The 21528-nt window shown below is 49.5% G+C and overlaps 1 protein-coding gene across 1 annotated transcript in view; it reads right to left on the bottom strand.

Moving 5' to 3' along the window:
• Positions 1-558: 558 nt before the first annotated feature.
• The window catches only part of OLFML2A (olfactomedin like 2A), a 23421-nt gene continuing 2451 nt past the window's right edge, over positions 559-21528 (bottom strand). Inside the window, exons 2-8 of the mRNA XM_081967738.1 lie at positions 12826-13089; positions 11413-11520; positions 9705-9893; positions 9185-9434; positions 8292-8504; positions 7852-8037; positions 559-2860 (exon numbers count right to left, since the gene is read on the bottom strand). Of these exons, the coding sequence (XP_081823864.1) occupies positions 2259-2860; positions 7852-8037; positions 8292-8504; positions 9185-9434; positions 9705-9893; positions 11413-11520; positions 12826-13089 (1812 nt within the window). The 3' untranslated portion in view covers positions 559-2258. The remainder of the gene's footprint in view (positions 2861-7851; positions 8038-8291; positions 8505-9184; positions 9435-9704; positions 9894-11412; positions 11521-12825; positions 13090-21528) is intronic.

The following is a 21528-nucleotide window of genomic DNA, read 5'->3' as shown; positions in this document are numbered from 1 at the left end:
TGTCTGTCTGTCTGTCTGTCTGTCTGTCTCTCTCTCTCTCTCTCTCTCTATCTATCTATCTATCATCTATCCATCTATCTATCTATCTCTATCTATCTATATCTATCTATCTATCTATCATCTGTCTATCTATCTATCATCTATCTATCTATCTATCTATCTATCTATCTATCTATCTATCATCTATCTATCTATCTATCTATCTATCTATCTATCTATCTATCTATCTATCTTTCCAACTTTCTTCTTGGCCCCCCTCCCATTGCCCAAATCTCCTTTACCCACATTTATCCAAGGGGGAAAATGTCACTTCCTCATTTTGAGAAAAACAAACAAAGATAAAACAGACAAAACAAAATATTGCTGGGCCGAACCTACAACATAGAAATCCATACACAAGCTCTGCTGCGTGTTTTATTGTTTATTCTTTTTAATTGAATGAAATTCTTCCTGGAAAAGAAAAAAAAACAACAACCACACAATCCCACCGGTTAGTGCCATTTTGCCAAAGCTGACGGCCTCCCCCCCATCTTCCGCCCCCCCCCCCAACTCCTCCAGGCGTTCCCAAGAAGGGTTTGAGGGAGCAAATCGAAGAGAGAAGGACCTAAAACCAAAATATTTGGGTTTCCCGCTGAAGCTGGGCCTGCAAAGACATGCACAGACGACTCCCAAGTTTCTAGTCCTCATGGGCCAAGGCGGGGAAGTCAAAAGGTAGCCAAAGAGGAGGAAGAGAGAAAGAGAGAGAATAGTGAGGATTTTCACACCCACGTCCCAAGCAGTGTGAAGGCTGACCTCAGCAAATGGCAAGACAGACAAAATATTTGGGACATTTGCTCCCTGAATCGCTGGACGGACACACACACACACACACAGAGCTAGTCCTGGACTTAAAACAGTTCATTCAGTGACCGATCGGAGTTACAACGGCACTGAAGAAAGTCTGGCTTAGGACCGTTTTTCCACAGTTACGACCGTCCCGCGGGATCAAAATTCAGACACTCGGCAAAGGGTCCGTGTTTATGACGGGTTGCAGTGTTCACCACCCCCCACCCCGGGGTCGCGGGATTTCCCCGTTTTGCGACCCTCTGACTAGCAAAGTCGAGATTCACTTAATAACCTATAAAATAGGGGGAAATTCCACGTCTCACTTAACAATGGACGATCTGGGCTTAATTGTGGTCGAGGACTACCTGTACTGGCCGCTAAATTCTCTCATCCCCTTCACGTGGTGCCCTTGCAGATACAGGTCCCCCAATTTAACAAAGGTTCGTTTAGCGACGGTTCAACAGCACTGAAAAAAGGGACTTTTATGACCATTTCTCACTCTTACGACCATGGCAACGTCGCCAAGATCACGTGACTTACGTTCTGATGCTTGGCAATTGACTCACATTTCTGACGGTCCCGGGATCACGCAATCCCCTTTTGCGACCTTCAGTCAATGCGGGAAACCAGATTTACTTAACAAGTCGTAAAAACTCACTTAACAAATTTCCCTTAAATTTGGGGGGGAGGGTGCTCAATGATAGTCATAACTCGAGGACTCCTTGCGATGATAGTTACACACACCTCTCTCTGTCAAAAGAAAACGACCCTTCGCACTTAGCTCAACGCCTGAACCTTCCCGCTCAGCCAAAGTCTTAAATCTCACCATGTAAACTTTGAAGAAAAGTTGCTTAGATTGCAAAAAAATGGGTCAGGTTAATGATGATTTAATAGCTAACCAGCTGCTGTAATGATGATGCAATGGTAGTAATGAGGGTTATTTGACTGTTACCACTTTAAGCGCCTGTATTATAAGAGAGGACCTGTTAGGGTGTATCTCTCTCTCCGTGTGATCTTCCTTGCTGTAGCTGCTGATTGTTTGGCCTTTGCCTAGTATGTGTATGTATATTCTTTTGTATAGATAAACCACTATTTATTCTCTGTTTGATGCGATTGCTCCTGGGTTGTCTCAAGTAGTACCACTGAGCGCACTCTGATAAAATGCGTATTATTTTAAGGGGGTGCTCTCTATGTGGGAAACGTCACAAGAAGGAAGCCTGTGACAAATGGCAGCTTTCTAATTGCCGTCGCCCCCAAACTCTGCCAGCTGCTGGAGGCACCCCAAATGTCCCCGAGAGATTGCGTCACCTGCCAGACGTCGGCCCCCATCCTGTCTGTCAAATGCGCTCCATCAGTGTCTCTCTCGCGCTATCCTGCGCCCACGGACAATCCTCTCCAGGGACCCACCCATGGCATTTCGGGGCTCCCCATCCTCAAGCCACGAATTGTAGTTTGTAGGTCACTTGGTGGCCATTATCCCAGCCGTAAAGGACTTTCTCCTTGGGGTTGTAGTCGATTTGGGTGGTGAAAGCAAATTCGTTGCGGAAGGGCAGCTCGGGGCGGACTTCGGTGGCGGTGTGGGTGTCGTAAGCATAGGACACGTGGCTATCCCTGGCGTTGCACTTGTCTACGGCGTAAAGCACGCCGCAGACCACGAAGCAGTTCCCGTAAGCGTGGCGTCGGAGGCCGGTCGTCCACGTGGTCTCCTTCCGCGTGGAGAGGTCGGTCGGATCCAGCTTACTCACTACGATGACCTCCTGCTGGGAATAACCGGAATCCATCGCCGGGTAGATCACCCACAGCCCGCTCTCGTCCACGGCCAAGTCGATGTCGGAGTGGCCGCGCCACTTCCAGGGCGTGGTGTCCTCATAGACCACGTCATCCAGGAAGGACCAGGCGGCCACGAAACGCTGGCGTAGGTCGTATTTGATGAGGTTCCTGGTGAAGGCTCGGTTATAGTAGAAGCAGCCTTGGTACACCACGTGGCCGGTCCCGATCCAGTTGTAGGGAAGCTTGTAGAGGTTACTCCAACGCCCTGGGAGGTACAAAAGAGCTCGGGGTAAAAAATGCAACCTTAGAATACAGAACAAACGAGTTGGAAGGGACCTTGGAGGCCAGCTAACTCAACCCCCTGCCCAAGCACTGTTTCTGATAAGCGGCTGCCCAAAACCTTAAAAACCTCCAGCGATGAACGTCTGGTGGCAGAGTATTCCACCGGTGGATTGTCCTCACTGCCCAAAAAATTCTCCTTATTTCTACATTCAATCAATCAGAATAGAGTTGGAAGCGACCTTGCGGTCGTAAGGCGAGGACTACCTGTAGAGAGATTTGTCACCTGCTTAGCTTGTCCAGACATTGAGAGGTGACTCCTTTCAGGATGGAGACACTGTGGTCATCAGATTCACAGAGTTGGAAGGGACCTTGGAGATCATGTAGTCCAACCCCCCGCCCCGCCCAAGCAGGGACCCTACACCATTTCTGACAGAGGGCAGTCCAGTCTCTTCTTGAAAGCCTCCAGGGATGAAGCTCCCACAACCTCTGAAGGCAACTTCTGTTCCATGGGTTGAATGTTCTCCCTGCCAGAAAATTCCTCCTTATTTCCAGGTTGAATCTCTCCTTGTTCAGTTTCCATCCATTGTTCCTTCTCTGGCCTTCTGGTGCCTTGGAGAATAGCTTGACCCCCTCCTCTCTGGGGCAGCCCCTCAAATATTGGAAGACTGCTCTCCTGTCTCCCCTGGTCCTTCTCTTCCCTAGACCAGCCATGCCCAGTTCCTGCAACCCTTCATCGTATGTTTTAGCCTCCAGTCCCCTCGTCATCCTGGTTGCTCTTCTCTGCACTCTTTCTAGAGTCTCAATATCCTTTACAAATTAACAGAATTGGAAGGGGCCTTGTAGATCATCTAATCCAATCCCCCCACCCAAGAGAAGACTCTAAACTGTTGTGGCAGTCCAAACTCTTCTTGAAAGTTTCCAGGGATGAAGCTCCCACAACTTCTGAAGGCAACTTCTGTTCCATGGGTTGATTGCTCTCCCTGTCAGGAAATTCCTCCTTATTTCTAGGTTGAATCTCTCCTTGATTAGTTTCCACCCATTGTTCCTTGTCTGGCCTTCAGGTGCTTTGGACAATAGCTTGACCCCCTCCTCTCTGGGGCAGCCCCTCAAATATTGGAAGACTTCTCTCCTGTCTCCCCTGGTCCTTCTCTTCCCTAGACTAGCCAGGCCCAGTTCCTGCAACCGTTCATCGTATGTTTGAACCTCTGGTCCCCTCATCTTCTTGGTTGCTCTTCTCTTCACTCTTTCTAGAGTCTCGCCATCTTTTTTATAGCGTGGTGACCACAACTGGACGCAGTACTCTAGGTGTAGCCTTACTAAGGCTTTATAGAGTTGTACTACGGTAGAATCTCCCTTGATCTTGATTGTATCCCTCTGTTCATGCAATTTAGGATTGCATTGGCTTTTTTGGCTGCCGCTACACACGCTAAGCTCATGTTTTAGTGACTGTTAGCCTCCCCGGAAACTCCCACCGCACAGCCATGGTCCTCTGGGAATTTGTGTGCTTGTTGGGACAGGTAGTCCTCGACTTATGACGGACTTACCTGGGGGTAGTTACGACCGGAATTCGACCTTCCTACGGTCACCCCATCCTGTTTTCACATCACCGCATTTGCCGCAATCACATCTATGGCCATTTGCACACCTCAAGGTCACATTTTGTGATGGTTTTGTCAAAAAAACCAGGGTTTATTTCAGTTTTTTGGCCAAACTGTGCCCACAGCAGACCGTTGGTTTGCTTAACGGCTGCAGCGTTGGCTTGACCGCATTTGAATTCGCTTAATGACCGCTGCGAAAATCCTTGTAGGATTCTTTAGGTCTGGTGGCTGACCTGTTTCACGACCGTCTTGTCCCCATGACGGTCGTAACTGAAGGACGACCTGTAAGCATTAGGATGGAATCTTCCACAGCAATCGATGGTGAGTTGATGTATTTCGTAAGGAGGGAGGGAGGAATGAGGGAGGGAGGAGAAAGGTGGGTGGATGGGAGGGAGAGAGGGAGAAAATTAGTGCAGGGAGAGAAGGAGGGAACAAAGTTAGAAAGAAGGAAGGGTGAAAAAGAGGAAGTAAGGGAGGGGGAGGGCAGGAAGGAAGAAAAAAGGGAAGGAAGGGAAAGAAACGAAGAAAGAGAAATAAGGAAGAAAAAGAGAAGGAAGGAAGGAAAGAAGGAAGGGCGGGGTTGGGAAAGGAAGGAAAAAGGAAGGAAGGAAGAAAAAGGGAAGGAAGGAAAGAAAGAGAAGGGAGGGAGGGGACGTGGTAGGAAGGAAGAAGGGAGGAAGGAAGAAGGGAGGGAAAGTGAGGGGATGGCGAAGGAAGGAAAAAAGGGAAGGAAGAAAAAGGAAAGAAAGGGAGGGAGGGGATGAGGAAGGAAGGAATAAGGAAGGTGGGAAGAAGGGAGGGGATGGGGAAGGAAGGAAGAAAAAAGGAAGGAAGGAAAGAAAGTAGGGAGGGAGGGGATAAGGAAGGAAGGAAGGAAGGAAGAAGGGAGAGAAAGAGAGGGGATGGGGAAGGAAGGAAAAAACTGAAGGAAGAAAAAGAAAGGGGAAAGAAAGGGAGGGAGGGGATGAGGAAGGAAGGAATAAGAAAGATGGGAAGAAGGGAAGGAAAGGGAGGGGATGGGGAAGGAAGGAAGGAAGGAAGAAGGGAGGGAAAGGGAGGGGATGGGGAAGGAAGGAAGAAAAAAGGAAAGAAAGAAGGGAGGGGATGAGGAAGGAAGGAAGGAAGGAAGAAGGGAGGGAAAGGGAGGGGATGGGGAAGGAAGGAAGAAAAAAGGGAAGGAAGGAAGAAAAAAGGGAAGGGAGGGTGGGGATAGGGAAGGAAGGAAAAAGGGAAGGAAGAAAAAGGAAAGAAAGAAAGGAGGGAGGAGATGGGGAAGGAAGGGAAAAAAGGGGAAGGAATGGAGGGAAAAAGACAGACTCCCTTCTTCCATTCTTCCTTTATTCATTCAATCCCCCTCTCTTGACGGGAAGCTATTTTAGGCAGCGCAGCGTCTCCCCAAAACCTCCCAGCCTCCTTAGAACATCTGTGTCTCGACCAAAGCAGTTGTTTGTGTGCAGGTCACGAGGTCCGCCTGTCTTAGATTCCAGCGGGAGTCGTAAGCAGACTGTTTACAAAAGTCAGCTTAACACAAAAATTAAAATTAAAGAGGCATCTTAAAGGGCAGGAACCCCCCCTGCTCGGATCTCAGACCCCAAAAAGAGAAGAGTCTTCTTAGTGACGTACCACACAATCTTTCTCCTGGGTTTGCCGCGGAGTTGTTTACACCCGGCGTGGAAAACTCCCGGCCAAAGGAGCTGGCCGGGAACCAGCTCAGTGAAAGGGCAGGCGGGGAAACCATGGAGTTCTGACATGCAGGGGTGGTTTTTTGTTTTATTTTAAGAATCCGCTTTGCTTTAAAATTTGGGGGGGGGATCATCCAAGCAAGAGAAGCACCCGGAAAAATTAGAAAGCAGAAAAAAAGAAGAACGGGGTAGCTACGGAAATGAGGGAAAGAAGGAAGGAAAGAAGGAACGGAGATGAGAATGAGAGGGAGGAAGGAAGGAAGGAGATGAGAAAGAGGAAGAAAGTTAGAATTAGAGGAAGGAAGGAAGGAAGGAAGGAAGGAAGGAAGGAAGGAAGGAAGGAAGGAAAGAAAGGAGGAAGGAAGGAGATGAGAATGAGAGGAAGGAAGGAGATGAGAATGAGAGGAAGGAAGGAAAGAAAGGAGGAAGGAAGGAAGGAGATGAAAATGAGAGGAAGGAGATGAGAATGAGAGGAAGGAAGGAAAGAAAAAGGAGGAAGGAAGGAAATGAGAATAAGGAAGGAAAGAAAGAAAGGAGGAAGGAAGAAGATGAGAAAGCGGAAGGAAGAGAATTAGGAAGGAAAGGAGGGAAATGAGAATGAGAGGAAAGAAGGAAGGAAGGAGATGAGAATGAGAGGAAGGAAGATTAAAATTAGAGGAAGGAAGGAAAGAAGGGAAATGAGAATGAGAGGAAGGAAGGAAATGAGAATGAGAGGAAAGAAGGAAGGAAAGAAAGGAGGATGGAAGGAAGGAGATGAGAACGTGAGGAAGGGAAGGAAGGAAGGAGGAAGAAGATGAGAAAGAGGAAGAAAGATGAGAATTAAAGGAAGGAAGGAGATTAAGAGGAAGGAAGGAAGGAAGGAAAGAAGGAAGGAAGGAGATGAGAATGAGAGGAAGGAAGATTAAAATTAGAGGAAGGAAGGAAAGAAGGGAAATGAGAATGAGAGGAAGGAAGGAAATGAGAATGAGAGGAAAGAAGGAAGGAAAAAAAGGAGGATGGAAGGAAGGAGATGAGAACATGAGGAAGGGAAGGAAGGAAGGAGGAAGAAGATGAGAAAGAGGAAGAAAGATGAGAATTAAAGGAAGGAAGGAGATTAAGAGGAAGGAAGGAAGGAAAGAAGGAAGGAAGGAGATGAGAATGAGAGGAAGGAAGATTAAAATTAGAGGAAGGAAGGAAAGAAGGGAAATGAGAATGAGAGGAAGGAAGGAAATGAGAATGAGAGGAAAGAAGGAAGGAAAGAAAGGAGGATGGAAGGAAGGAGATGAGAACGTGAGGAAGGGAAGGAAGGAAGGAGGAAGAAGATGAGAAAGAGGAAGAAAGATGAGAATTAAAGGAAGGAAGGAGATTAAGAGGAAGGAAGGAAGGAAAGAAGGAAGGGAGATGAGAATGAGAGGAAGGAAAGGAGGAACGAATAGAACAACGGCCAACAACAGAAAAAGAAACCAACTAAATCCTCTTTTTATTTATATCTCTCTATTTGGCCCAGGAATTCGGCAGTCGTTCAATCTCCTTCCATGGTTGGGAAGGTGTTTTAAGCCTCACTTAGTCCTTGTGGTTACGAACTAAAGCCACGACATGCGACACGACCGTGGCTTCTTCAGCCGGCCCCCAGTTCACAAACCGTGGCTCCGTCCATGGACAGCCCACCCCCGCTTGCCTTTGCAGCCCCCCTCCCTCACCCAGCCCTTCCTCACCTTGCTTGAAATTCTCCAAATTGCGGAATTCCAGCAGGCTGTTCCCGTAATAGTAGTTGGCCACGTAGATCCGGTCGTCGGTGGCTGCCGGGTCCTTCATCCAGGCGCCCTCGTTTCGACCGTAGCTATGCTGCTTCTGGGGGGGCTCCACGGCCTTGAGGGTCCCCTCGCACGAGGCCTCGTGGGCTGCGGGTCCAAGGGAGAGGATGGGAAGAGCTGGGGGCACCCCGGTGCCACCTTTGACAGCTCAACCCCAGTGAAGGAGGCCCCCAACCCCGATGGAGGTAGAATACACACGTACCGTGGCTGGGAGGGGAAGGGATCTCGGGGACACCCCGCCCCACAGTGCCACGTTTACCAGCTCTGTCCCGCTGCCCTACAGAAGGAGGGACTCGCCAACCCAATCTCCCCCCGGAGGTGGAGGCAGGATTCAGACATACTGTGGCTGGGTGGGGCACGGACCTCGGGGAGGTGGCCGCGTCTCCTGGAGAGCAGAGGAGGGCCACGTCGACTTTGGAGCGTGGCGCCGATGCTCGTGGTGGGGGCCACGGAGGTGTTGTTGTCAGGGGATGAGGTCGGAGGACTTTCTCCCAACCTGGGGAGGAGGGTCTCTTGGTCTACTGGTTTGAGTCCAGCTTCTTTCCCGGGGGTTTCTGCAAGAGAGGAGCGTTTTTAGCAAGGCCAAAGCTGGCGATTTCCCCACAAAGGGTAACCCTCAAGTTACAACCGTGTTCCATGCTACTGTTGAGGCCCAGCAGCAGATTCGAACAGTGAGGAGGATGGGGAGGAAGATGGGCCAGTCCGGGAGTCTGGGGAAGGCTCAAACAAGGGCTCTGTGTCAGAGGCAGAGAGAGGGCCAAGGCCGTATGCCAGTTATCAGCTGCCTTCAGTCAGAGATCAGTGAGGCAGAAGAACAGCTGGAGCCTGTTCCCAGTGTGCGCATGCACAGAGTTGCCAGACGAAGCTAAAGAACAGGGGTCGACTTGGGAGTAAAGCCACAAGGGGACAATAAACGGCCCCTCCCAGAGGAAATAAAAGAGGAGCGAAAGGGGAGTGGAGTTTGCAGGAGGCAATTAGTTCGCTTCATTGGTTCGTGACCCTCCGAGACTCCTTGCCAAGTTCTGCAGAGATCGGCCTCTGAGATCTCCAGATAAGGTCTGTGACCGTAAATCCTCCTTTGAAAGACTTTGATGGATGTGAACGAGCAGAATTCACAGTAAATTAATAAGAGGGATTTTTGTCGGGACAAGGAGTTTGCTTCAGCTCTTGGAAAGCTTCAGCCAGAACAGCTACAAAGGCAACAGACAAAAGTCTGCCCCCCACCCTTACTCACCGTGGCTGCTTGCCACCTCCTCTGCTCCTGCTCGGTGCCCCGCTTTGTAGTACACATGGCCCCGGATGACAGTCTGATGCCTGGAGGAATTGGATTTAGAAGTGGGTAGTGGGAGACCCATCCTGCCCTTGGCACTTTCCTTCCTCGGTTTTTCTGCCTTCTCCCTGGGAAATTTGGGGGTCTCTTTGTCCCCCAGACTTTTCCGAGGACCGGCGTATTTCTGAACGCTCTCCTTGTGCCTTGCCGTGTCCTAAAACGAGGAGAGAGAGACACACAACAGCCCTGCAGAGACGCACGGGAGAAGATTTGACTCTTAGGATCTGTGCCCGCGGACGGTTATAAAGCCGTTTCAGTCGAAGCAGATCCTCGCAGGAATAAGGAATCAAGGTCAAACTCAAGGAAGGAACCTCGGAGCAACCAGGAAGAAAGAAACGGGGGTCGTAGGGCAAGGAGGTCAACGGATCCAGAGGTTGGAGGAGATGTGACTGGCGCATTCCAGCCAGAGCGACGGGGGGCTCACCTGCGCCTTGTGTCCCGGACTTGTGACGGCTGCGTCTTTCTGGAGCAGCTGATGCTCCAGGTTCGAAAGCTCCTTCTTCAGGCCGAGCACGATGTCCGAGTAGTTTTCGTAGCGCTTCATCTGATCCGTCAAGTGCAGGACACTCTCCTTTACCACGTTGCTGTCGCGGCTTAGGTTGCTCCTCACCGTCTGGGGTGGGGGGCAGAGAAGGGATCGAGTGTGTGTGGGGAGGGGGTTGTGGGGGGACGGTGACAATATGAACACACTGCATTGACTTGGTAAACCAGCCATGCTGCCTTTCCAAACCCTTCCCCTTTCTTCAGCGGCTCCGAAGCCCTGAAGCCCAGGGAATCCTAGAGGACATCTAGTCCAGCCCTGCTCAGGAAACCCCTCCCTCCGCCCAGCATGGTCTACTCAAGCAGGCCCATCGCAGGCAACCTCATTGCGTTGTAGTTCTGCAGCTGAGCTCCTCTTATCCCCTCCCTCATCCTTTAACCAGGATCTACTTTAATTATCACAGCCACGCTTGGAGAGAGTTTGCAGATCTGAGCGAGGTTTGGCAAGAAAATTCTCTTTGCATTCTGGACAAATAGGATAGAATAGAATAGAATAGAATAGAATAGAATAGAATAGAATAGAATAGAATAGAATAGAATAGAATAGAATAATAGAGTTGGAAGGGACCTTGGAGGTCTTCTAGTCCAACCCCCTGCTAAGACAGGAAACCCTCCACCACTTCAGACAAATGGATATCCAACGTCTTCTTAAAAACGTCCAGTATTGGGGCATTCACAACTTCTGGAGGCAACTTCTGTTCCACTGATTCATTGTTCTAACTGTCAGGAAATTTCTCCTCAGTTCTAAGTTGCTTCTCTCCTTGATTAGTTTCCACCCATTGCTTCTTGTTCTACCCTCAGGTGCCTTGGAGAATAGTTTGACTCCCTCTTCTTTGTGGCAGCCCCTGAGATATTGGAAGACTGCTATCATGCCTCCCCTAGTCCTTCTTTTCATTAAACTAGACATATCCAGTTCCTGCAACCGTTCTTCAAATGTTTTAGTCCCCTCATCATCTTTGTTGCTCTTCTCTGCACTCTTTCCAGAGTCTCCACATCTTTTTTACATCGTGGCGACCAGAACTGAATGCCGTATTCCAAGTGTGGCCTTACAAAGGCCTTATAAAGTGGCATTAACCCTTCCTGTGATCTTGATTCTCTCCCTCTGTTGATGCAGCCTAGAACTGTCTTGGCTTTTTGGGCAGCTGCTGCCCACGGCTGGCTCCTATTTAAATGGTTGTCCACTAGGACTCCAAGATCCCTCTCACAGTTACTACTGTTGAGCGAGGTTTCCACCCATCGCTTCTTGTCCTGCCCTCAGGTGCTTTGGAGAATAGCTTGACTCCCTCTTCTTTGGGGCATCCCCTGAGATATTGGAAGACTGCTATTATATCTCCCCTAGTCCTTCTTTTCATTCAACTAGACATGCCCGGTTCCTGCAACCGTTCTTCATATTGTGGCTTAAATTCGGGGACCACTCAGCGGGACAGAAGAGACGAGATCCTGGTTTTCTCCAGTAGGACATCATCTCAAGGGCTGGAAGACACCTCTCCTGCCCCCTCCAGCCCCCCCACCTTCTATCAACCCACCCAGTTCCTGCTAAAGAAGGAGAAACGCAACCCTCACTGGGAGAACCCCAAGAAGTTGGAGGTCACCTCTTCCAAGGTATTCATCTTCTCCACCACCTCTTTGATGTAGGAATGGACCTTCATCAAGTCCATGCTGTAGAGGGCACCTTCCAGGAGGTCGGTCATGGACTGCAGCTGCAGAAGAAGCGGGGAGGAATGGGTAAGGCACCAGGCGAGAAAGGAGTTCTAGTCCCACCTTAGCCCTGAAAGTTGGCTGGGTGACTTTGGACCAATCACCAGGAGATGGTGAGTTCTAGTCCCGCCTTAGGCATGAAAGTTGGCTGGGTGACTTTGGACCAATCACCAGGAGACGGTGAGTTCTAGTCCCGCCTTAGGCATGAAAGTTGGCTGGGTGACTTTGGGCCAATCACTAGGAGACGGGGAGTTCTAGTCCCGCCTTAGGCATGAAAGTTGGCTGGGTGACTTTGGTCCAATCACCAGGAGACGGGGAGTTCTAGTCCCACCTTCGGCATGAAAGCCGGTTGGATGACTTTGGTCCAATCACCAGGAGACGGGGAGTTCTAGTCCCGCCTTAGGCATGAAAGTGAGTGACTCTGGGCCAGTCATTCCCTTTCAACTCTGCCCACCTCGCAAGGATGTTGTTGTGGGGGCAAAATAGGTATGTGTTGGATATGTTTGCTGCCTGATGTTATTTCTAACTCTAATAAAGGCAGGATATAAATAAGTAAACACAGAAGATCCCAAGCGATCTATTCCTCTCGGTGCTTTCCCCGTCAGGTGTCCCCGGAAGTCTGATCAGAGCAGCCCCAGAGAATCCTAGGACAAAGGGGGGGGGGTCTCAAGTGGGGCTGGGGGTGGGTGGGGTGGAGACCCCCTGCCCCACTTCAAAGGAAGCCCCTCCTCGGCTGCTGAAATCCAATCGTCCCTTTCTTTCATTCCTGCTGCCTTTGGCAAAATCTGGGGAGACTCTGAATGCAGCCGGGGGAGGGGGTGGAGTTCAACCGGAGGGAAAGGGGAGGGGTCTTGCACCACCTTTGGGGTTGTGTCTGCAGGGTACTGACGACCTGGGGTTCCCCTACCCTGGGGTCCAGCAACCCGCGGCTCTAGAGCCGCATGTGGCTCTAGAGCCGCATGTGGCTCTTTCACCCCTCTGTTGCGGCTCCCTGCTGCCGTCGGGCGCCACAATTTTGAGAGGACCTTTCGGTTGGGGGTCGTGGTGGTGGTGGGAAATCAGGAGGAGACTCCGGTCAGCTCCACAATGGATAGGGCTTTCAGTTAGGACAGGTAGAGGAAAAAGGATGCCATGCTAGGAGGAGACTCTATGGTGGGGGACTTCCGGTCGGCTCCGGAATTGAACGGTGGCTTCCGGTTACAACCGTTGTGCTCCCGGTGTTTTCTTTGGTGTGGGAAATGGGTCCAAACGGCTCTTTGCGTGTTTAAGGTTGCCGACCCCTGCCCTGCCCCGAACCCCTTCCCTACCTTGTGGAGCTCAGGGGCCTGCTTCTTAAGCCTCTCTGTCTTCCACTCCTCCTCGCAAGGGTTGAGCGAGGCTGGCGGGGCGGCGCAGGAGCAGCGGCAGTCGCTTCCCGAGCTGACCGTCTCCACGGTGTAAAAGTCCTCCCCTCTCCTGCTGCCTTCTCGGAGGCGGGCGCAGGCGGCTTTGCTGAGGGGGCGCAGGATGCATTTGCAACGGCAGTTGGCGCCTTCGGAGGTCATGCGGACCTGTTCGGGGTCTCCGAAGAGCTAGAAGGGGTGGAAAGCAGGAAGGGGTGGGATTTAATTTAAGGTGAAGGTTCCCCTCGTACATATCTGCTAGTCGTTCCCGAACTCTAGGGGGCGCTGCTCATCTCCGTTTCAAAGCCGAAGAGCCAGCGCTGTCCGAAGACGTCTCCGTGATCATATGGCCGGCATGACTCAACACCAAAGGCGCACGGAACGCTGTTCCCTTCCCACCAAAGGTGGCTCCTATTTTTCTACTTGCATTTTTAAATGTGCTTTCGAACTGCCAGGTTGGCAGAAGCTGGGACGAGTCACGGGAGCTCACTCCGTTACGCGGTGCTGGGGATTCAAACCGCTGAACTGCTGACCTTTCTGATCGACAAGCTCAGCGTCTTAGCCACTGAGCTACCGCTAAGTTAATTTAGCAGCCTCAAAAGTCCCTAGGGATCTCTGCTTGGTCTACTGTCCTTCCCACTAACCCAAACAAACAGCAAATCCCACCAACCAACCGCAATTAGGCAAATCACACATTGGAGCCCTGCGATCTTCTGGCTCCCTGGAAAATGGGGGAAGGGGGGTGTTCCTCCTGCCCACCTCTGGAGGGAGGGAGGAAAGAGTGCGAGGGTCATGGGATTTCTGGGAAGGGGAGTTTCGACTCCTGGCATCCAGCTGCTCTTGGCCCTGAATGGGCCAACCAAGATCTAGCTGCAGCTAGAATCAAGTGGTGGGTAGTTCCAGAGAGTGAGGAAGGATCCTAAAGCATTCAAGAGATATAATTTCTAGTAAAATGGGCAGTCAACACATTAAATAATCCTTCCTTCCTTCTTCACTCCCTCCCTTTCTTTCTTTCTTTTTCCTCCCTCCCTCCCTTTCTTTTCTTCTTCTCTTCATACATTTCAAACTTATTTGCTTATTTCATTTCTTCTTTCCTTAATCTACAAATTACAATGTTCCTTCCTTCCTCCTTCACCCACTCACTCACCCTTTCTTTCTTTCTGCCTTCGTTCCTTTCTTTTTCCTCCCTCCCTTCCTTTCTTTTCTTCTTCTCTTCCTACTTTCCTTCCTTCACATATTGCAAACTTATCTCCTTCTTTCATTTCTTCTTTCCTTAATCTACAAATTACAATGTTCCTTCCTTCCTCCTTCACCCACTCACTCACTCACCCTTCCTTCCTTCCTTTTTCCTCCCTCCCTTTCTTTTCTTCTTCTCTTCCTACTTTCCTTCCTTCCTTCACATATTTGAAACTTACTTACTTCTTTCGTTTCTTCTTTTCTTACTCTACAAATTGCAAAGTTAGTTCCTTCCTTCCTTCATACATTTCAAACTTATGTACTTATTTCATTTCTTCTTTCCTTAATCTACAAATTGCAATGTTCCTTCCTTCCTTCCTCCTTCACCCACTCACTCACCCTTTCTTTCTTTCTTTCTTTCTTTCTTTCTTTCTTTCTTTCTTTCTTTCTTCCGTTCCTTTCTTTTTCCTCCCTCCCTTCCTTTCTTTTCTTCTTCTCTTCCTACTTTCCTTCCTTCCTTTACAAATTGCAAACTTCCTTCCTTCTTTCATTTCTTCTTTCCTTAATCTACGAATTGCAAAGTTTCTTCCTTCCTTCCTTCCTTCCTTCCTTCCTTCCTTCCTTCCTTCCTTCCTTCCTTCCTTCTCCCCAGCTGTTCTGTGGGGCCATAGAGCCACTGTAACCGACCACTTAACCTCGTGCAAACCTTGCCCTGGAGGGGGGGGAAGAAATCCCCTCCCCCAAGGAAACACATCAGAACCTGTGACTTTGGGTCCCCGACAGAACCTTTGCGGGTTCCCCCTGGGACACTTGACACCCAGCACTCCCCCCCTCCCCTCTGTCTCCAGAACCAGACAGCGGCAAAGAAAACCCAATTTGACTGGGATACGCTGCTTCTCTCTGTAGCTTGAGGCTACAGCTCCCCTGACCCTTGCAGAGAGACGATGGGAGTTGTAGTCCCAACACAGCCAGAGGTTGGAAAAGGCCACATCTGGCCTGGGAAGCTCCATGCAGCTGTGCGGGCAGCCCATCAAAGTCCGGCACGCTCACAGATCTCGGCGCCAAGAGAAAGGAAGCTGCGGGGCTGGAGGGAGGGGGAGATGGAGGGAATCCCCCTCCTCCCCCCTCTCCTCTCTCCTCCTCCTCCTGGCAAGATTGGCTTACTTTCTCAGAGAAACACAGACATACACAATCCTCCTTCGCACGCGCTCTCCGGCTGCATTCCCACGACCGGACGTCCCAAGGAAAAGGAGGTCACAGCACCCAGGACCGGCCCATCCTTTGCTAGGCGCCCTTCCTCCCCACCCCCCACCCCCATGGCCGTTGTCTTGTGGGGCTCTGGTATGGTCCACTGCCCAGCCGGGAGGCTGGAGAGCACGGGTGGAGAGGGGAGGGGCGGAGGGAACTTCTCCCCCTATTCCCCAAGAATTGGCCTTCTTCTCCACCTGAGTTTGACGCGCCTGGGCTTTTCTAGCCGTTTTCCCACCCTTCTCGGCTGTATTTGAAGGCGCCGCTGAAATGGAGATGATCTCCATGGCGGGTTGGGGAAGCTCTGGGACGCCTCCTCCAGCTGTGCCCGCCATGGGAGGGGGCTGAGGGGCCAGAAACAGAGTCTTATTTGAGTAAGAGGGCTGCCCAAGCCCCCCACACACAGAAACAGCCTTTTTCATTTCCCTTCTTTCTCTTCCCTTCTTTTCCTTTCCTTTCTCCTTTCCTTCTTTTCCCTTTCCTTTCCTCCCTTTCTTTTCTTTTCCTTCCTTCCCTCCCTTCCTCTTTCCTTTCCTCTCCCTTTCTTTTCTGTTCTCTTCCCTTTCTTTTCCTTCCCTTCTTCTTCCCTTTTCGTTTCCTTCCTTCTTTTCGTTTCCTTTCCGTTTCCTTTCCTTCCTCTTTCCTTTTCCTTCTCTTCCCTTCCCTTCCCTTTCTTTTCCTTCCCTTCCTCTTTCCCTTTCCTTCCTTCTTTTCATTTCCCTTTCCTCCCTCTTTCCTTCCCCTCCCTTCCTTTCCCTTCCCTTCTTTTCCTTTCCTTTCTCCTTCCCTTCTTTTCCCTTCCCTTTCCTCTACCTTTCCTTTCCTCCCTTTCTTTTCTTTTCCTTCCTTCCCTTCCTCTTTCCTTTCCTCTCCCTTTCTTTTCCTTCCCTTCTTCTTCCCTTTTCGTTTCCTTCCTTCTTTTCGTTTCCTTTCCGTTTCCTTTCCTTCCTCTTTCAATTCCTTCCTCTTTCCTTTTCCTTCCTTCTTTTCATTTCCCTTTCCTCCCTCTTTCCTTTTCCTTCTCTTCCCTTCCCTTTCTTTTCCTTCCCTTCCTCTTTCCCTTTCCTTCCTTCTTTTCATTTCCCTTTCCTCCCTCTTTCCTTTTCCTTCTCTTCCCTTCCCTTTCTTTTCCTTCCCTTCCTCTTTCCCTTTCCTTCCTTCTTTTCATTTCCCTTTCCTCCCTCTTTCCTTTTCCTTCTCTTCCCTTCCCTTTCTTTTCCTTCCCTTCCTCTTTCCCTTTCCTTCCTTCTTTTCATTTCCCTTTCCTCCCTCTTTCCTTTCCTGTCCCTTCTTTCTCCTCCCTTTCTTCTCTTTTCCTTCCCTTTCCCTTCCCTTCTTTTCCTCTTCCTGCTATGCAGGAGCTGATTAACCCTGGTTAAGGAAGCTGAGCTCTTTCGCCCTCACACACACACAAAGGAACAGCTGAGGTGGAGCCTGGAGCCTGGCATCTGCAGCACCGGACAAGCAGAAATCTTTGGGGCTTGAAACAACACCCAGATGTGATTGGCACAAAATGTGAAGGTTTGTTCTCCCACCGGAAGAAGCCATGTTGATTTGGCCAGTCACAAAACAGGTTAATCCTCCACTTACAACCATTCGTTGACTCACTGTTCAAAGCGCAATGGCACTGCAAAAAGGGATTCGTGTCTGTTTCCCCACTTACAGCTGGTGGCTTGAGCAGGGGGTTGGACTAGAAGACCTTCAAGGTCCCTTCTCACTTTTTTCTTCCTTCCTTCTTTCCTCTCTCCTTCCTCCTCCCTCCCTTCCTTCCTACCTACCTTTCTCCTTCCTTCCTTCCCTCCCTCCCTCCTGTTTGAAATGGTATCAGGTCTTCTGCTAGAGCAGGGGGTTGGACTAGAAGACCTCCAAGGTCCCTTCTAACCTTTTTCTTCCTTCCTTCTTTCCTCTCTCCTTCCTCCTCCCTCCCTCCCTTCCTTCCTACCTACCTTTCTCCTTCCTTCCTTCCCTCCCTCCCTCCTGTTTGAAATGGTATCAGGTCTTCTGCTTGAGCAGGGGGTTGGACTAGAAGACCTCCAAGGTCCCTTCTAACCTTTTTCTTCCTTCCTTCTTTCCTCTCTCCTTCCTCCTCCCTCCCTTCCTTCCTACCTACCTTTCTCCTTCCTTCCTTCCCTCCCTCCCTCCTGTTTGAAATGGTATCAGGTCTTCTGCTAGAGCAGGGGGTTGGACTAGAAGACCTTCAAGGTCCCTTCTCACTTTTTTCTTCCTTCCTTCTTTCCTCTCTCCTTCCTCCTCCCTCCCTTCCTTCCTACCTACCTTTCTCCTTCCTTCCTTCCCTCCCTCCCTCCTGTTTGAAATGGTATCAGGTCTTCTGCTTGAGCAGGGGGTTGGACTAGAAGACCTCCAAGGTCCCTTCTAACCTTTTTCTTCCTTCCTTCTTTCCTCTCTCCTTCCTCCTCCCTCCCTTCCTTCCTACCTACCTTTCTCCTTCCTTCCTTCCCTCCCTCCCTCCTGTTTGAAATGGTATCAGGTCTTCTGCTTGAGCAGGGGGTTGGACTAGAAGACCTCCAAGGTCCCTTTCAACTTTTTTCTTCCTTCCTTCTTTCCTCTCTCCTCCCTTCCTCCCTCCCTCCCTCCCTTTCTCCTTCCTTCCTTCCCTCCCTCTCTCCTGCCTGAAATGGTATCGGATCTCCTGCTTGAGCAGGGGGTTGGACTAGAAGATCTCCAAGGTCCCTTTCAAAAATTTTCTTCCTTCCTTCTTCCCTCCCTCCCTTTCTCCTTCCTTCCCTCCCTCTCTCCTGTCTGAAATGGTATCGGATCTCCTGCTTGAGCAGGGGGTTGGACTACAAGACCTCCAAGGTCCCTTTCAACTTTTTTCTTCCTTCCTTCCTTCCTTCTTTCCTCTTTCCTTCCTCCCTTCCTCCCTCCCTCTCTCCTGTCTGAAATGGTATCAGAACTCCTGCTTGAGTAGGGGGTTGGACTAGAAGACCTCCAAGGTCCCTTTCAACTTTTTTCTTCCTTCCTTCTTTCCTCTCTCCTCCCTTCCTCCCTCCCTCCCTCCCTCCCTTCCTTTCTCCTTCCTTCCTTCCCTCCCTCTCTCCTGTCTGAAATGGTATCGGATCTCCTGCTTGAGCAGGGGGTTGGACTAGAAGACCTCCAAGGTCCCTTTCAACTTTTTTCTTCCTTCCTTCTTTCCTCTCTCCTCCCTTCCTCCCTCCCTCCCTCCCTTCCTTTCTCCTTCCTTCCTTCCCTCCTTCTCTCCTGTCTGAAATGGTATCGGATCTCCTGCTTGAGCAGGGGGTTGGACTAGAAGACCTCCAAGGTCCCTTCTAACTCTGTCACTCTGTTCTTCGCAAGCCGAGGCCCACCAGTGCCTCCCAGCACCCTTCGGTGGGCAGGCCAGCGCCCACAACTGCCCCCTGCATGGCACCTTGCCAGTTTGACCAACCCTGACGAAACAAGCTCAATCTTTGCAGCTGTCTGCAGAAACTGATCCTGGATTGGGTTGGGCGGGGCTGGGCTCCTTCCCCACTGACCGGATGATTTATTTTGGGAGAAGGCGGATTCTGGCAATCACTTTTTCCCAAAGATTGCATAACTCTCGTCCCACGGCCTTTTGGCGCATTTATGTGGCCTTGCCAGACAAAAAATAACCATCTCAGCATTCTCACCAAGGACTGAAAAGGTTGCACGCCTCCGTCCTCAACTTACGATGATAACTGAGCCCGACTCTTTTTGTCGCTAAGCGAGACGGCGGTGAAACCAACTCTTGCCTCGTTTCATGACCTTTCTTGCCACCGTCGTTAAGTCAGTCGCTGCGGCCGTTAAAATTAGCCACACGGTTGTGAAGTGGACCTCTCAGATGGTCGCAAAAGGGGGACGTCCCATATTCCCAGGACGCTACGACCGTCATAAATAGGAGTCAGTTGCCAAGTGTCTAAATTTTGACCATCGGGATGCCGCAGCGGTCGTAAGTTCGGACAACCAGTGATGTCCCTTTTTTTTTCAGTGATGTTGTAACTTGGAACCGTCACTCAGTGAATGGTCGTATGTCCAGGACTACCTGTGGTCCATTTCGCCTCTGTCTCAAATATTCAACCTTTTAAAAATTTCTATCTTTAAAAAAAAATATTCCTTACAAAACTGGGCATCTCCAGTGTCTCAACACTGGTAGGAAAATTGGAGATAAACCTTGGTGCAATTCATTTATTGGACTTCACCCACAGGAGAAGGGACAACATGGCAACGCCTTAGAATCTTAGGATTGGAAGGGACCTCAGAGGTCTTCTAGTCCAGCCCCCTGTAGAACACAGGAATTTTAACAGAATAACAAGAGTTGGAAGGGACCTTGTAGGTCATCTAGTCCAACACCCCCACCCAAGTAGGAGACCCTACACCACATTAACAGATTAAGAGAGTTGGAAGGGACCTTGGAGGTCATCTAGTCCAGCCCCCCTCCACCCAAGCAGGAGACCCTATACCATTTCTGACCGATGGCAGTCCAGTCTCTTCTTGAAAGCCTCCAGGGATGAAGCTCCCACAACTTCTGAAGGCAACTTCTGTCCCATGGGTTGATTGTTCTCACTGTCAGAAAATTTCTCTTTATTTCCAGGTTGAATCAATCAGAATAGTTGGAAGGGACCTTGTAGGTCATCTAGTCCAACCCCCCTCCACCCAAGCAGAAGACCCTACACCATTTCTGACAAATGCCAGTCTCCTCTCTTCTTGAGTCTGAATGCCGTCCCTGTCAAACGGCTGTCCTGTCTATTTTTAAAAACGTTAAAATCTTGTCTATTATTATTTATTATTATTGTTATTATTATTGTTATTATTACTATTATTATTACTATTATTGTTGTTATTGTTGTTGTTGTTGTTGTTGTTGTTGTTATTATTATTATTATTATTATTATTATTATTATTATTATTATTATTATTTAAACTCCACAAGGGCAGCTGTTCCCTTGATTTAATTCCTCTCCCCTTCAGGAAATTCTTCCTCTTTGACTTAAAAGTTCTCTCCGTAAGGAAAACCACGGCCTGTTTGCACCACCGATGCGAAATACACCAGGGGAGTGAGGAATGTTATAGCAAACCACATATTTGTGTGTTTGTGCCTTTGTGTGTGTGTGCTGTGATGCCCCAAAGGGCTTCATCATCCCTAAATATTTTTCAGAGGGCAGATTGGGGTGAAAAGCTGGCGCCCAGCTCCTCCTTTTCTATGCAAAGAAATGATTGGGAGAGGACAGGAGGCAGAGAATAGACCTTCCTCTTACCCATATTTTGTTCTGAAATTTTTCATTTACTTTTTATTCTCCTACATAACAATTCTAGGTTAAAATTCACCCGGTCGTTCTTCTTCTTCTTCTTCTTCTTCTTCTTCTTCTTCTTCTTCTTCTTCTTCTTCTTCTTCTTCTTCTTCTTCTTCTTCTTCTTCTTCTTCTTCTTCTTCTTCTTCTTCTTCTTCTTCTTCTTCTTCTTCTTCTTCTTCTTCTTCTTCTTCTTCTTCTTCTTCTTCTTCTTCTTCTTCTTCTTCTTCTTCTTCTTCTTCTTCTTCTTCTTCTTCTTCTTCTTCTTCTTCTTCTTCTTCTTCTTCTTCTTCTTCTTCTTCTTCTTCTTCTTCTTCTTCTTCTTCTTTATATTTGTCATTCTTATTGCATTTGTTATCCCATTGAAAAGGTTACCATACACAGTTTGAGTTGCTCCATCCCTTCCGCTGGCTTTATTAACATCACCTTATTTCCCCCTTTCTTTTCTCCCTTCCTTCCTTCCTTCCTTCCTTCCTTCCTTCCTTCCTTCCTTCCTTCCTTCCTCCCTCACCTCTAGTGTGTGTCTGTGTGGGTGTTGGTTTCACTTTGCAGAGGGATAAAGGCTGCGTTGATGCAGGGAGGGGAGAGAATGCCATTTCGGATCGAAGTTTTTTGGGGTGGGGGGCAAACCGGGGGTCGATTCCACCCCCCCTTCAGGGTTTTAATTGGTCCCTCGGAAGTCATTGGGGGTGAGTCAGCCTTATTGAATGGAGAAAAGGGGAGTGGGAGGGAGTGATCTGGCTATAAAAAACGGCCACAGATGATCCCAGGCTATTCTGGGCTGGTGCTTTGTCCCCCCCCCTATTTTTGCAAGCCCGGATTGACCAAGGGAGGAAACTTGGCAGCCCACCAAAGAGAGGGGGGGGGGGAACTCTTTCTGGGTGGATATTGATCGCTTCCAGGGCTCAATAAATCAATAAAAGCATCTATACACCCC

The sequence above is a fragment of the Natrix helvetica genome (assembly GCF_964273705.1).
Source record: "Natrix helvetica genome assembly, chromosome: 15".
NCBI lineage: Eukaryota > Metazoa > Chordata > Lepidosauria > Squamata > Natricidae > Natrix > Natrix helvetica.
The sequence above is the reverse complement of the archived record's forward strand: the minus strand, read 5'-3'. Positions and strand labels throughout refer to the sequence as shown.